Source organism: Carassius carassius, chromosome 33, assembly GCF_963082965.1.
Source record: "Carassius carassius chromosome 33, fCarCar2.1, whole genome shotgun sequence".
Lineage (NCBI taxonomy): Eukaryota > Metazoa > Chordata > Actinopteri > Cypriniformes > Cyprinidae > Carassius > Carassius carassius.
The window spans coordinates 27,620,348-27,638,109 of record NC_081787.1 but is presented as its reverse complement, the minus strand read 5'-3'; the positions used below and the strand labels follow the sequence as shown (position 1 = coordinate 27,638,109).

Sequence of the window (17,762 nt, the reverse complement as noted above, 5' to 3'; positions counted from 1 at the left end):
ACAGCTTCAGAGTGGCTGTCTATGGGCATGTACAAATATGTCCTTAAAACAACCCTTAACCTTCGTTATCAAAACTGTGCAACTCACCGAGTGGTTTGGAAACGAAAAAGAATTGTGATAAAATCATGAATCGTTATTTTGCTGCTATGTGAAAAAAACACGCGTCGGCGCGTTTGTCAACCTCAGAAGGTTAAGATTTTGTTTATTTTGACATTTTGTTTTGTGTTTCAGGAACAAAAGCTCCTAGGAGGCCATGGAGTAGCGAAGAGCAGGGCGCTGTAAAGCGCACACTGGGAAAATTCTTTTCCTTGAGAAAAGTTCCTGGAAAAGCAGAGTGTCAGTCATGTCTGGATGCAAACCCAGTCCTTAGGTCAAGATCTTGGGTTGACATTAAAAACTTTGTCCATAACACTATTCAAACCATGAAAAGGAAACTTGCTTCTTAAAGAAATGCTGTCTTTTTCTTTCTTTTTTGGTTGGAAAAATAGAAATCTTTAATATTTTGTATAAACTCTATGCACTTTACCTACATTTCCTCTTTCAGAGGAAGCAAGCACTTTACATTCCATTGATTTTGTACTAAATACTAAATATTTCTATTTCTCCAAAAGTACAAAAGATTTCTATTTCTCAAATTGCAAAATATTTATATTTCTCCAAAAGTGCAAAAGATTTCTATTTCTCCAAAAGTACAAAAGATTTCTATTTCTCAAAGTGCAAAATATTTCTATTTCTCCAAAAGTGCAAAAGATTTCTATTTCTCCAAAAGTACAAAATATTCCTATTTCTCCAAAAGTGCAAAAGATTTATATTTCTCAAAGTGCAAAATATTTCTATTTCTCCAAAAGTGCAAAAGATTTCTACTTCTCCAAAAGTGCATTTCATGTACTTTTCAGAGTAAACACTTCTTCTTTCTTTGTTTGGAAAAATAGAAATATTTTGTATTTTGTGTAAACTCTATGCATTTTACCTACTTTTCCTTTTTCAGAGGAAGCAAGCACTTTACATTCCATTGATTTTGTACTAAATACAAAATATTTCTATTTCTCCAATAGTGCAAAAGATTTATAGGCCTATTTCTCCAAAGTGCAAAAAAATTATATTTCTCCAAAAGTGCAAAAGATTTATATTTCTCAAATAGTGCAAAATATTTCTATTTCTCCAAAAGTGCAAAATATTTCTATTTCTCCAAAAGTGCAAAATATTTATATTTCTCCAAAAGTGCAAAATATTTCTATTTCTCCAAAAGTGCATTTCATGTACTTTTCCCTTTTCAGAGTAAGCACTTCTTTCTTTCTTTGGTTGGAAAAATAGAAATATTTTGTGTAAATTCTATGCACTTGAACTACTTTTCCCTTTTCAGAGTAAGCACTTCTTTCTTTCTTTGGCTGGAAAAATAGAAATCTTTTGTATTTTGTGTAAATTCTATGCACTTTACCTACTTTTCCCTTTTCAGAGTAAGCACTTTCTTTCTTTCTTTGGCTGGAAAAATAGAAATCTTTTGTATTTTGTGTAAACTCTATGCACTTTAAATACTTTTCCCTTTTCAGAGTAAGCACTTCTTTCTTTCTTTGGTTGGAAAAATATATATTTTTTTGTATAAACTCTATGCACTTTACCTACATTTCCTTTTTCAGAGGAAGCAAGCACTTTACATTCCATTGATTTTGTACTAAATATTTCTATTTCTCCAAAAGTGCAAAAGATTTCTATTTCTCCAAAGTGCAAAAGATTTCTATTTCTCCAAAGTGCTAAATATTTCTATTTCTCCAAAAGTGCAAAAGATTTCTATTTCTCCAAAAGTGCAAGATTTCTATTTCTCCAAAAGTGCAAAATATTTCTATTTCTCCAAAAGTGCAAAAGATTTCTATTTCTCAAAGTGCAAAATATTTCTATTTCTCCAAAAGTGCAAAAGATTTCTATTTCTCCAAAAGTACAAAATATTCCTATTTCTCCAAAAGTGCAAAAGATTTATATTTCTCAAAGTGCAAAATATTTCTATTTCTCCAAAAGTGCAAAAGATTTCTACTTCTCCAAAAGTGCATTTCATGTACTTTTCAGAGTAAACACTTCTTCTTTCTTTGTTTGGAAAAATAGAAATATTTTGTATTTTGTGTAAACTCTATGCATTTTACCTACTTTTCCTTTTTCAGAGGAAGCAAGCACTTTACATTCCATTGATTTTGTACTAAATACAAAATATTTCTATTTCTCCAATAGTGCAAAAGATTTATAGGCCTATTTCTCCAAAGTGCAAAAAAATTCTATTTCTCCAAAAGTGCAAAAGATTTATATTTCTCAAATAGTGCAAAATATTTCTATTTCTCCAAAAGTGCAAAATATTTCTATTTCTCCAAAAGTGCAAAATATTTATATTTCTCCAAAAGTGCAAAATATTTCTATTTCTCCAAAAGTGCATTTCATGTACTTTTCCCTTTTCAGAGTAAGCACTTCTTTCTTTCTTTGGTTGGAAAAATAGAAATATTTTGTGTAAATTCTATGCACTTGAACTACTTTTCCCTTTTCAGAGTAAGCACTTCTTTCTTTCTTTGGCTGGAAAAATAGAAATCTTTTGTATTTTGTGTAAATTCTATGCACTTTACCTACTTTTCCCTTTTCAGAGTAAGCACTTTCTTTCTTTCTTTGGCTGGAAAAATAGAAATCTTTTGTATTTTGTGTAAACTCTATGCACTTTAAATACTTTTCCCTTTTCAGAGTAAGCACTTCTTTCTTTCTTTGGTTGGAAAAATATATATTTTTTTGTATAAACTCTATGCACTTTACCTACATTTCCTTTTTCAGAGGAAGCAAGCACTTTACATTCCATTGATTTTGTACTAAATATTTCTATTTCTCCAAAAGTGCAAAAGATTTCTATTTCTCCAAAGTGCAAAAGATTTCTATTTCTCCAAAGTGCTAAATATTTCTATTTCTCCAAAAGTGCAAAAGATTTCTATTTCTCCAAAAGTGCAAGATTTCTATTTCTCCAAAAGTGCAAAATATTTCTATTTCTCCAAAAGTGCAAAAGATTTCTATTTCTCCAAAAGTGCAAAAGATTTCTATTTCTCCAAAAGTGCATTTCATGTACTTTTCCCTTTTCAGAGTAAACACTTCTTTCTGTCTTTGGTTGGAAAAATAGAAATATTTTGTATTTTGTGTAAACTCTATGCACTTTACCTACATTTCCTTTTTCAGAGGAAGCAAGCACTTTACATTCCATTGATTTTGTACTAAATACAAAATATTTCTATTTCTCCAAAAGTGCAAAAGATTTCTATTTCTCCAAAAGTGCATTTCATGTACTTTTCCCTTTTCAGAGTAAGCACTTCTTTCTTTCTTTAGTTGGAAAAATAGAAATATTTTGTGTAAACTATGCACTTTAACTACTTTTCCCTTTTCAGAGTAAGCACTTTTCTTTCTTTGGTTGGAAAAATAGAAATCTTTTGTATTTTGTGTAAACTTTATGTACTTTACCTACTTTTCCATTTTCAGAGTAAGCACTTTTTTTTTCTTTCTTTGGCTGGAAAAATAGAAATCTTTTGTATTTTGTGTAAACTCTATGCACTTTACCTACATTTATTCAGTGAAAGAAAGCACTTCATAAATTCTGAACAGTATGTGCAAAATTATCATTCAAGTTGATATTCTTATCATTGCTTAATTTTTCAATCAAGCAGATTAATTTGGTTTGTAAAATGCTTGTAAACTGATTACTAATTTTTCATGTTTTTCATTGTAGTTCCTGTTAAGTCTGTTTGAGTTCATGTTAGTTGGTTATGCATTTGTTATTCCTTCGAGCTGTTCCTGTTTGAGAGAAAGGACCACAGGTGCTTAGGAGGCTATAGTTCTCGCCCTGGAGTGTTGGTCAGGAGGCAGGAATCAGTTTGAACACTTCACTAAACTAACTTCTGCAGACATAAAATAGACAGCAACAATGCAGTCTGTTCACATATACAGGTGCAGATTTTATGGAAATGGTGGGTTTACATTCCTAATTTACTCTGTGTCTGTTTAGTTCTCAGTCTGTTTATTGGTTGTTTACTATTAACGTGCCTTGTCTCCTGTGCACCTTGAGTGTTCTATTAAATACCTTCTTGTTCCCTAGTCTTGGGTCGTGCGCCCAGTGTTGTGACTGTGACTAAATAAAGGGCACTTTTCCCATGCAGAATGAAAAGTATTGCTTTTGTGTATTGCTTACACACATTTCTGCCAAAATTCTAAATTGTAGGAATGAACCCTGTCCTATAGGATTTTGGCTTCATAAGTCATATAATATATAATGTTTATTTGTTAAATTAAGACCCAAACTTTCTCATTTTCTCTCCATAGCAGTTTATGGTTCTCTTTATATATATATATGTATATATATATATATATTTATATATATATATATATGTATATATATATGTATATATATATATGTATATATGTATATATATATATATATATATATATATATATATATATATACTGCTGTTCAAAAACAAAGCTGTTTATTTCAGATAAATACCCTTTTGAGGCATCAAATCATATTACAATGATTTCTGAAGGATCAACCCATATTTTGTCATAAATCTAAATAAAACATCCTTAAAAACATTAAAAAAAAAATATTACTACTAATGTTATATATATAGGATATAGGCCTAGTATTATTTAAGATGTATTAGGATACCATATACATGTATATATATTTCGGTGTTATAAATTCATTTCAACATAATAAAATTATTAATTATTTATGCGATTTTAATAAAACGCAAACTGTCTAGAAGGTTTGGTTAATTTAAAGAGGAACGCATGGCTTGGTGCAGTTAATGTATATCCATTGCAACGTCAATTCAATTCGTACAAATTTTACGAGTTGTTTAATTCGTGTGAATTACGAATAACCCAAGTCTGACCCCGCCCCTAAACCAACCCATCACTGGGGTTTAGATAAATCGTACGAATTTGTACGAATTAAATTACCTTTTTACTCACTCACGAATTGGTCGTGAGATAGCGTTTACATCAATGATAAACAATCAACCGTAATTAAAACATTTTATTTTTAAATTGACAGCATCGAAATCGTATGTTGTTGATTCTAATATCAATATAGACAAAAAGTCAATTACGGTTAAGCATTCATATTTTGTTAATTTTTTTTAACACTAATACAACCTTTGAATAAGTAATATATGTTGTCTATAGTATGATACGCATTTAAAATAGGCTATACTATCTACTTAGCAACAGCGTGACCTCACAAGTTAGTGTATTTTCTTGTGTGTGTTTTCTATTTTACCATGTGCGTGTCTTATATATTTAAAGTGATTTTCGTGCGTCTGGAGACACCTAATGGTGATAGATGGCATTCGTTTGTCTCTATTGCCTTTAGAATGCCTGGTCCTCACTAATGCTGAGTTTCGCCAAGGTCCTCACTAATATAGCTAAACCAGTATGTGTGTGTGTGTGTGTGTGTGTGTGTGTGTGTGTGTGTGTGTGTGTGTGTGTGTGTGTGTGTGTGAATTTTACTGGATTTACAATTTATTATTATTTGTATTATTAATATTAGTATTAGTATTATACAACAAGTACAACAAAATGTATATGTTATGTTGATGAATGAACATGCAAATTGGATGATATTTAATGTATTTGTTAAAATGCTACATTAGGAGTTACAAGAGTTGTCTCCAAAATAGTTAATTACTTATGACTTATTACTGTTAATGATATTTGGGGTAAGTCATAGGTACACACACTGCACACAATGATACCATTTTCTGACAATGACCTATATATACATTATATAACCAATGCAGAACTCTTGTTTTAATTGACTGTACGTTCAGTTTATTAAGCATCATGTCACTGATGTCATAACACAAAGCATCATACAGTAAGATATGAGTCAATTATGTCATACAGTTTGATACAGTATGTATCAGAACATGTAATCTCTTATGACACGAGTGATTGTGAGTGTTCTTGCAGTCACATTATAGAGTTTGTCATTACAGGAATCTCTGCACCAATGTCAAAATCTGCATTGTTTTAAAAAGCATAAGCCATAGTTACAACTAATGTAACATGTTTAGAAATGCATATATACACTTAGAAGAAACCGTAAAGAAATTCCAGTTAGGATTCCATCAAGTATTTCTTTGAACACTACATAAAAGAGTGTTTTGCTTTATTTTTTTTGTTAGATGCAGGTTTTTGTAAGAATAGTGTTTACTGAGTAAACGCTTGCACTCAGTAAACAGTATTAATGACCTGACTCAGCTGAATTGGCAATCCATTCTTATTGGAATTTGTTGACTTGTATTGAATTCCATTAAAGAATGTTAAATTCAAACTTAAGCTATATAAGCAGCATCTGTGACTTGCTGTCAGTAAGCACAAAATAATTTAGACTCACTATAAGAAATAGGATGTAAAGTATATATATAAAATGTATTTCTGAATGTAAAATTATATTTAAGTAAATATACTGTTACATATTTTTTAATATATGAAAAGTGTCAATTCCTTATGTATTATTCACTATATTGTAATATATTAAAACAATATAATATCTTTACATTTTCAATAGCATTAAATAATTTAATATAATGATTCTTAATAAGGAAATATATTTTCTTTGTGTAAGGGTTCAGCTGGTTATGTGATCTCAACATGGCTGTCCTCAAGAGTGTCATATACACTGGAGCTTTTATCTTGATTTTAAACAAAAATCAATGTTTTATTTTTTTTTCTCCATAGGTGTGAAAGATTACAAAAACAGTGAAATAACATGCAATATCTGTAACATTTGTAGAAAGGGTGTCTGAAAATTAATGGCATTGTGTTGCGCAGATTACGACAGCATGTTCCCTGGAAATCTTCTCAAATCAGAAAACTGAGACAGGCAGCGCGAAACACACAATACCATCACAGTCTCCCGTGATCATGTTATGAGAAAAGTAAATAACAGCTAAGCATCAAAACCAATGTCTTTACACAGTAGCAGCTGCTGCTGAACTATTAACAACGGCGTTCAGGGAAAAACTACAGTTTGGAACAAATTTGCAGTGAGTTTGCGCTGTCGGTTAAATGATCTATGTGGTGTGAGGGAAAGTCTAAGGGGAAGAACCCTTCCTAGAGGAGCAGTCTGTCTGTGTATGGGACAGTAATAAGAGCAGCTAGCATTTACTCTACCTTATTTATTTCCATTAATAGATGCTAAATATACTTAGATTTACTGATTCTACAAATATTATTGCCGATGGCTTAAAATCAAATGAAAGAAATCTGTTCTAATGCAATTTTTGTTTTCAGTAAAACGATCAGCTGCATTAAATAGTGGTATTATGAAAATTTCTATTCCAATATTTAAGCCTTTAGACATTTATAATTGTAGTCAACTGTTTGCATTTTCACAGGACTATGCCTTGATTATCTTAATAGCACGTAATATATTAACATAACAGCGACTGAAGTTCAGAACTTGGAATACACAAACATAAAGCATTTGCAGTAGAAAGCACAATTCCGAACTCCAAAATTAGGGTTTTAGTTTTTACAGTGCAATCTTTTTGATCACACCAGTGCAGCAAATGTGCAGCAACATTAAATCTTATGTAAATTCCAGCAAATTTGCATAACATAAAATCATCAGTAAGAGTTGCCAGGCAACAGTACGCTTGTGCTCTAAGAGCCTGTTGATGGTCTATCCACTCTGTCAAGCTGTTTCAATCCAATTTGCCCTAGGGATTTACAAAAGAAAAATTTATCAAGACATTATGTTAGGTAGAAAAGCTGAAAATGTGACAGAATTGAGGTACTTTCAGGTTGAATGACACACACACACACACACCTATGAAAGGTGTTACAGTAAGTGAACACATTAAGGTTGATGTAGTCGTTCTTTTACAAGAACATTAGCTTGCACAAATACTTAACTGTAACTGCAGGCTGATTTGGCAAGAGCTTTTGAGGGAACAGTAAATAACAAAATCTTTATTCATCATTTGCTTTAAAATCTTATTTTCTAATCCCACAAAACTGATCCATTGACGTATCTTGAAATTGCCTTTTCACTGCTACTATATATATATATATATATATATATATATATATATATATATATATATATATATATATATATACACTGACCACTTTTTTAGGTACACCTGTACAATTGCTTGGTAACACAAATTGCTAATCAGCCAATCGCATGGCAGCAACTCAATGCATTTAGGCATCTAGATGTGGTAAAGATGACTTGCCGAAGTGACTTTGAACGTGGAATGGTTTTTGGTGCATAACCATTTTTAGTGTTGACAGAGAATGGTCCAAAAAGGAAAATATCCAGTGAGCAGCATTTCAAAAATGCCTTGTTGATGTCAGAGGAGAATGGGCAGACTTGTTAGAGACGATAGAAATGCAACAGTAACTCAGATAACCACTCATTACAACCAAGGTACCCTGTATGCAAAATACCATCTCTGAACGCACAACATGTCGAACCCCGAAGCAGATAGGCTACAGCAGCAGAAGACCACACCGGGTGCTGCTCCTTTCAGCTAAGAACAGGAAACGGAGGCTACAATACACACAGACTCACCAAAATTGGACAATGGAAGATTGGAAAAACCTTGCCTGGTCTGATGAGTCTTGATTTCTGCTGCGACATTCAGATGGTGGGGTCAGAATTTGGCATTAAGAACATGAAAGCATGGATCCATCCTGCCTTGTCTCAATGGATCAGGCTGATGGTGGGGGTGTAATGGTGTGGGGGATATTTTCTTGGCACAATTTGGGCTCCTAAGTACCAATTGAGCATTGTTTAAACACCACAGCCTACCTGAGTATCATTGCTGACCATGTCCATCCCTTTATGACTACAGTGTATCCATCTTGTGATGTCTACTTCCAGCAGGATAATGCACTGTGTCACAAAGCTCAAATCATCTCAGACTGGTTTCTTGAACATGACAATGAGTTCACTTTACTTAAATGGCCTCCACAGTCACCAGATCTCAAACCAGCAGAGCAGCTTTGGGATGTGGTGGAACGGGAGATTCGTAGCCAAACAAATCTGCAGCAACTGCGTGATGCTATCATGTCAATATGGACCAAAATCTCTGAGGAATGTTTCCAACACCTTGTTGAATCTATGCCACAAAGAATTAAGGCAGTTCTGAAGGCAAGGGGAAAGTATTATTAGGAACACCTAATAATGTACCTAATGTTTGACCCCCTTTTGCCAACAGAACTGCCTTACTTCTACGTGACATTGATTTAACAAGGTGCTGAAACCATTCTTTAGAAATGTTGGCCCATATTGATAGGATAGCATCTTGCAGTTGATGGAGATTTGTGGGATGCACATCCAGGGCACGAAGCTCCCGTTCCACCACATCCCAAAGCTGCTCTGCTGGTTTGAGATCTGGTGACTATGGGGGCCATTTTAGTAAGGTGAACTCATTGTCATGTTCAAGAAACCAATCTGAAATGATTCAAGATTTGTGACATGGTGCATTATCCTGCTGGAAGTAGCCATCAGAGGATGGGTACATGGTGGTCATAAAGGGATGGACATGGTCAGAAACAAGGCTCAGGTAGGCCGTGGCATTTAAACGATGCCCAATTGGCACTAAGGGGCCTAAAGTGTGCCAAGAAAACATCCCCACACCATTACACCACCACCACCAGCCTGCACAGTGGTAACAAGGCATGATGGATCCCTGTTCTCATTCTGTTTACGCCAAATTCTGACTCTACCATCTGAATGTCTCAACAGAAATCGAGACTCATCAGACCAGGCAACATTTTTCCAGTCTTCAACTGTCCAATTTTGGTGAGCTCTTGCAAATTGTAGCCTCTTGTTCCTATTTGTAGTGGAGATGAGTGGTACCCGGTGGGGTCTTCTGCTGTAGCCGATCCGCCTCAAGGTTGTGCGTGTTGTGGCTTCTCAAATGCTTTGCTGCATACCTCGGTTGTAACCAGTGGTTATTTCAGTGAAAGTTGCTCTTCCATCAGCTTGAATCAGTCGGCCCATTCTCCTCTGACCTCTAGCATCAACAAGGCATTTTTGCCCACAGGACTGCCGCATACTGGATGTTTTTCCATCCAGTATGCGCATTAGCTAAAAATAACATTTTTATTGTTAATTTCAGTATTAATGAATTAACACAAGGGTCTTCAGTCTTTTTCAGATCAAGGACTGTTGTAAAGCAAGTCACAAAATTTCACCAATGAAGTTACATGACTGATCCGGGTTTGTGTGTCTACTGGGGTGGGGGTGGGGGGGGGGTTATAATAATCATTTTAATATAAAATGTCTGTCTAAATTGGCCTATAATCGACCTGGCCTATAATTACATGCTTATATAATAAATATAGACCCACATTAATGTAATTTATACTTATAAATAAAGTTATTATTATTTATTTACAGCATTGTATATTTGTACATTACATATTTTATGTGGGAGAGACAACATTAAGCTTTAGCTTCTTAATTGTAGCTTTGGCTGAGCTCAGACAATAATTGTTGGACCTCCTGCAGCAGGAACCACTGCAGACTCCCTAGGGTCACAGACTCCCTGTTGAAGACCCCTGCATGAACTAATGCTAATTTATAAAAACTTGAAATGGTAAAATGTATTAGCATATGTAGAAATTAACATTAACCAAGATTAATGGCTGTAAAAGTGTTCATTTTTAGCTAATGTCAGCTATTGCAGTTAATAATATTAATGTATAAAAGACCTCTGTTAAACACTATTCCAAGAACAATTTACAGATATTTTCCATTTTCTGTTTCATACATGCTGAATACTGAACACACACACACACACACACATATATACTGTATATATATATATATAAACATATATTTTAAAAAACATGATACTGGGAGGCGCTTGAATTCTGTAGGCTAAACTTCAGTGCAATCTTCAGTGCATTAAGTTTTTATCTGTTTATATATTCAGTTTAAGAATTCCCTGAGATGAATCACGCTGTTAATAGAATGTTTAATGCCTAAAGGGTATTTTTTAAAGATCGCATTAATACAATTCCCCCAAGTACAGGGTCAATTATGTTTATTTGCTTCTATTAACATAATATTCCAACGTTGGCTACATATTTCCTATGAAATGCGGATGCATGATGAAATCTTTCGGGGAGCTATTTCTGTCATGTTTCAAATGGGCTCTGACAAATTACTTATTAGGAGAGAATTCTCACTGTATTTTTGGCTTTGGTGTAGTTTAGTGGTTTGAGAGAAGGGAATTTGGTGGGATCAAACCAGAGATTGTATTTTCAAGGCATTCAGTGAGTAGCAGCGTTTTTTTTTTTCTCATGAGAAAGACGATTCACTATGAATCATATTCTAGCACTCTGCCAACGTGATGGAAACTGCTAAGTGCTGGAGTCTGAACTAGGCTCTGACTGAGCGATGACAGATAATAAAATAGCATGGAAATCGCTTTTGTATAGTTCAACTTTTCCAAGATTTGAAATGTGTGCTATATAGCAGCAGGCTAAGTTGCATGGCAAATAGCGATGGTATAAATGGAGAAAGGGGTGGGCGGAAGCTAAGGAAGAAAGGCACAAGGGAAGCGGATGTCCCCTCCGCTTGATATGGAACGGCTCTCTTAAATGTGTGGCAGCCCATAGGCCTGGGTTGAGTGGAGTCATGCCAGTGGTACTTCATTCAGTCTGACTTGAAATGCAAGACACAGCTTATCCAGGAAGTTTTTGTTGGGATCCCACACTTCTCACTGGCCCAGTATATCTGCCCGTTCACAGCCCAGTGTCTTCCAAAAGCTTTTTGTTTTTAGTCCTTCTATAAAGGGCTGGTTATTCTTCCAAGGTCGAGCTGTAGCTGTTTTCGTGATCTATACGTCGCTGATTTGTTTCATCTTAAGAGGCATGCCAAAAACAGAACGTAAACCGAATGTACGTCTTCGACAGAAACAGCCGAGGATTTCAATAAAATATTTCAGCGATCTTTTTTTTTTCATTGGCATTCTTTGCAGTCATTCTTAGTTATTGCCGCAGCGGCTAACACCAAGGACAGCTCATAATGCGCTCCTCTATTTATCCAGCACTTGTAATAAAAACAAAAGCCTGTGATATAAATGTCCTCTGGGCTACTAAAGCCCTGGTGTAAATTTTTGGCTGTCCTTTCTCTAGGATTATAGTCTCCTTAACCTTTAAATTTGTCATCAAATCAAAATTGGTCCTATTTACTGTCTTAATACATGTGCCTGGTTTGATTTTTTTATGGAATTTATTATTGTACAACAGTCTTCTGAAATAACTTTCCTTTGTACAGACATCACCCAGGCCACATGAGTGGGGAAAACCATTTAACCAATATTTCAATTGCTATTTATTCTTTCTAAATAGATGAGTTTATGGGAGTAATAGCAAATAAGAACCCTTCCTCACTCTCAAGGTATCTGATACCGCTGCATATCTACATTTGGACTACTTAGGTGCTGCTTTTTGGAATAAATTATTGCAATTACTTGGTTATGTTTAGGTTTAGCTGCTCAAATCTGACTATGGTATATGTCCTTTAAAAATCAAAACCTATACTATAATAAAAAATAGATGAGTCCCACACACTGCTTTAGCTCGCAAACCATATTTAAAAAAAGTTTTCATCATGCAAAAATATTTCATTAATATTTTACATTTCTATTCTAACTGTAAATACATAATAGTGCTTATATTTTAGATTCTACATCCATATTGTATGTTTCAGCATCTAGCCAAATGTACAAAAAAATATATGTTTTTGTAACTGTAAATGTTATGTATGACCAGGCTGGTTTTATACTGTTGACAAATGGTTAGGTTTAGGTGTCATGAATACAGATGGCAGCAAACAGGTTTTACAGTCACAGGCCAGCTGAGCAACTGCCACTGAGATGAATAGCTTTCTACAGGTATTGTTCATATTAATTAATTCATATGGCCTGGTCTTTTCTGCTACAAGATGTCAGTTTTCACCAGCCTGTAAATTCCTGATTGATAAAATAAGTTTCCACTCTGCATTTTAATTACGGTGCACTTGGAAATGGCTCACATTAAAGAAGTAAGATGGGTTCTCACTCAATGTTTCACCTAGGATTGATACCGAAATCTGTATATGTCACATTGCATTCCATTTCCAGAAGTAAAAAAAGATAAAATCCAATGTGAATTCTGTGGAATGAGAGAGAGAGAATCCTAAACAGAGAAGGCGAGTAAGACCACAGGAGGATTTGAGACAGACAGTAAAGTGAATACCATCTTGGACTGTTAGAAGTCAACATTTCGCCAATAGGTCTCTTGCCACACTGTGACCTTTCCGATATGTAAATCTGGTTTCAATCCATTGTCCCTTTGACCCTCTTCTCCTGCTTTTCAGAATGGGATGCACTTTACATTCACTGACACGTAGGTCACACAGGATGTATTAGCTCACTGTAAAAACAAAAGTGTATGGAGACAGTGACAGGCTGCCGTACTCTGCGGCTCATATTATGTAAAATGCTATAGTGCTGAATAGAGCTGGGAATTTTATTTAGAACAGGTTCAAATGTTCTTTTACAGTCATGTTTTAATGTTCATACAGATGAAACCCTGTACTGAAAGGGTGGTGCTATGACAAGCAATACCGTGTTTTACTTGACTTCAAATACAGCCTTAATTCATTAAATTCATCATTCATTGAAAAATGGATGATAAATCCAAGGGTCTTGCATTTGATTTGTAGTATTTCAAAATTAGATTTTCACTGATGTGTTTAACATCTGCCATGCAGAAACCTTGGGACTGTGAATACTTCAATGAAAAATAATAGAGTTTACTGGAACTGCAACACGATGCCATTAAATCCAGATGCACTATAAAGGACATTTGAAATGACAGAGCTTTCTCGCCTCGGGGACCACAGCTGCCACCTCTCTCAAACAATGCTTTACTTCAAAATAACAGTGTGATGCAACATACCTAGTGGACTACAACGCACATACAAAACAGGCTGTACCACTAAAGTTTTGCATTTCTTAAAAGAGAAAAAAAAACTTTCATTTATGAATTGCATTTGCAACCCGAATTCCGGAAAAGTTGGGACGTTTTTTAAATTTTAATAAAATGAAAACTAAAGGAATTTCAAATCACATGAGCCAATATTTTATTCACAATAGAACATAGATAACGTAGCAAATGTTTAAACTGAGAAATTTTACACTTTTATCCACTTAATTAGCTCATTTAAAATTTAATGCCTGCTACAGGTCTCAAAAAAGTTGGCACGGGGGCAACAAATGGCTAAAAAAGCAAGCAGTTTTGAAAAGGTTCAGCTGGGAGAACATCTAGTGCTTAATTAAGTTAATTGATATCAGGTCTGTAACATGATTAGCTATAAAAGCTTTGTCTTAGAGAAGCAGAGTCTCTCAGAAGTAAAGATGGGCAGAGGCTCTCCAATCTGTGAAAGACTGCGTAAAAAAATTGTGGAAAACTTTAAAAACAATGTTCCTCAACGTCAAATTGCAAAGGCTTTGCAAATCTCATCATCTACAGTGCATAACATCATCAAAAGATTCAGAGAAACGGGAGAAATCTCTGTGCGTAAGGGACAAGGCCGGAGACCTTTATTGGATGCCCGTGGTCTTCGGGCTCTCAGACGACACTGCATCACTCATCGGCATGATTGTGTCAATGACATTACTAAATGGGCCCAGGAATACTTTCAGAAACCACTGTCGGTAAACACAATCCGCCGTGCCAACAGCAGATGCCAACTAAAGCTCTATCGTGCAAAAAGGAAGCCATATGTGAACATGGTCCAGAAGCGCCGTCGTGTCCTGTGGGCCAAGGCTCATTTAAAATGGACTATTTCAAAGTGGAATAGTGTTTTATGGTCAGACGAGTCCAAATTTGACATTTCTTGTTGGAAATCACGGACGCCGTGTCCTCCAAGCTAAAGAGGAGGGAGACCTTCCAGCATGTTATCAGCGTTCAGTTCAAAAGCCAGCATCTCTGATGGTATGGGGGTGCATAAGTGCATACGGTATGGGCAGCTTGCATGTTTTGGAAGGCTCTGTGAATGCTGAAAGGTATATAAAGGTTTTAGAGCAACATATGCTTCCCTCCAAACAACTTCTATTTCAGGGAAGGCCTTGTTTATTTCAGCAGGACAATGCAAAACCACATACTGCAGCTATAACAACAGCATGGCTTCGTCGTAGAAGAGTCCGGGTGCTAACCTGGCCTGCCTGCAGTCCAGATCTTTCACCTATAGAGAACATTTGGCGCATCATTAAATGAAAAATACGTCAAAGACAACCACGAACTCTTCAGCGGCTGGAAATCTATATAAGGCAAGAATGGGACCAAATTCCAACAGCAAAACTCCAGCAACTCATAGCCTCAATGCCCAGACGTCTTCAAACTGTTTTGAAAAGAAAAGGAGATGCTACACCATGGTAAACATGCCCCGTCCCAACTATTTTGAGACCTGTAGCAGAAATCTAAATTGAAATGAGCTCATTTTGTGCATAAAATTGTAAACTTTCTCAGTTTAAACATTTGCTATGTTATCTATGTTCTATTGTGAATAAAATATTGGCTCATGTGATTTGAAAGTCTTTTAGTTTTCATTTTATTAAAATTTAAAAAACGTCCCAACTTTTCCGGAATTCGGGTTGTAAGAGTTTTGTGAAAATTTATTTAAAAGATTTACCTCACTACTCTAAACATTTCCCAAGAGATGTAAGACATCATTAATCACTGGTTAATAATGATTTTGCCAAGTACGGAAAGTTCCTGGAACAGCAGTTCAATTGACCCAAAGATTTTAGGGTTGTGATAATGGCCATGGTGGTTTGACACAAAAGCAGGTCCAGGACAAACAAAACATGTTGATCAAAGAATGTGCTTATTCTCCAATTGCACAAATACTGTTGATGACATTGGTGATGTGATAGTAGAGGAACTGTAGCTTTCATTCGTAATGAATACTAATGTTGAAATTATTGCACTTTGAACAGCAGAGTCACATCTATATGCAGACATTTTAAAACAGAAAGACTTATAATGAATATTTCTATATCATTATAAATTGTAGCTTGTCTTGTTAATGCTTTTTATTTATCTATAGTGTGTTAAGCTCTTGACCCTCTAAAAAAAGTATGTTATTTATTTTAATGCAACTCTGCAGCACTCATTGTATTTAAGTACTACTTTGTTAAAAAAAACACTATGTATGACTTGTATTATAAAGAACAGACTTAATAAGAGGGTCGAACTAAACTGATAATTTATTTCAATATTCTGCTATTATGTACATAAAATGATCTGTCATTGTTTAAGCCATTTAATTTAATGTCAGCCAAATTCTAACCTCTTATTAGTTGTGTTCTAATCAATGCACATTATATGAACTTGATTCTGTTTACATCAACAATCATGTTATACATTTAAATGATTTGTGTTATTGACCAGTTTCATGTAAGTTCAAATACTGTCTAATATTAATCATGTATAGCTTTTTTTTTCATTTCCTGTCTTGATGATCATACTATTTTGAATTCTCCTGTGTTTCTCTGTATTTTTCCTGCTTTACTAACAGGAACCCATTCCAAAAAACAGGGCGAGGATTTATCCGATAACGACGGCGATGAAGATGAAGGTATTCACTTTGGTGACAAAAGACATTTGCATGTCTTGGATATTTTTTTCCTCTGTACTTAGACTGCAGCCCTCCCTTGTGCACCTTCCCTCATGGTCCTTTGTATGGATGTGGTGGATGACTGTGTCTCAAGTGCTTCAATACTATCATGTCAGGGAGATATTTAAGAATGAGAGTGAATTGTGTAGGTGCAGCGTGGCCTCTGATATTTTTTTCATCTATTTTATATGGTATATCTTAGGCTATAATTGTATTATGGGGAACTCGTGGCCTAATGGTTAGAGAGTTTGACTCGTAAGGCTGTGGGTTCTTGGGCCGGCAATACCACGATTGAGGTCCCCTTGAGCAAGACACCGAACCCTCAACTGCTCCCCTGGTGCTGCAGTACAAATGGCTGCCCACTGCTCGCGGTGTGTGTTCATGGTGTGTGTGTGTGTGTGTGTGTGTGTGTTCACTGCTGTGTGTGTGCACTTTGGATGGGTTAAATGCAGAGCATGGATTCTGAGTATGAGTCACCATAATTGGCTGTTTGTCACTTTCATTTTTTTTCACTTAATTTGTGCAGTGGTTCTCAATTGGTTTGGCTTCACAACCTAACATAGTACCAACATTATTTATCATATAAAAGTATCAAAAAAGTGCTTAAAATCATATGAAATCTATTTATATGACCATGAGCAACGTAGGCCCAACAATATGCTATTGCGTATTTGGTTTCTGTCTTAAAGCTTTGCATATAGATTGAGTTAACCATTTATTCATTTATATAAAATATCTCAGTAAATTACATACATTCTGTAAATGTCATGAAATGCCTATGACTTTGTGTCATAAAATAATGCTATATAATTAGATGCACAGGATCAGTCTCTCTTTCATCTCGTAGGTCCGTGGTAGATGGTGTCAAAGATTAAATTATTTGAACCCAGAGCATTGTGTTACACTGCTTGACCTGCATGCAACATAACTCAGGCTGTATAGCTGATGCATGATGCCTCATTCCACTGAGTCTCATTTAGTTGTGTAATAGCTGTATAGAATTGGATCCTAGGCCATAATACAGTGCTAATGACATGTTGATTATGTGGTAATA

The 17,762-nt window shown here is 35.0% G+C and overlaps 1 protein-coding gene across 2 annotated transcripts in view; it reads left to right on the top strand.

Annotated features, from left to right (window-relative positions):
* The window catches only part of LOC132114045 (neuroligin-3-like), a 206,469-nt gene that overhangs the window by 21,775 nt on the left and 166,932 nt on the right, over window positions 1-17,762 (top strand). The window contains exon 3 of one of the 2 annotated variants that reach the window (XM_059522171.1): window positions 16,610-16,669. The exons of the other annotated variant lie outside the window; for it this stretch is intronic. Within the exon in view, the coding sequence (XP_059378154.1) occupies window positions 16,610-16,669 (60 nt within the window). The remainder of the gene's footprint in view (window positions 1-16,609; window positions 16,670-17,762) is intronic. 2 annotated transcript variants of the gene reach the window in all.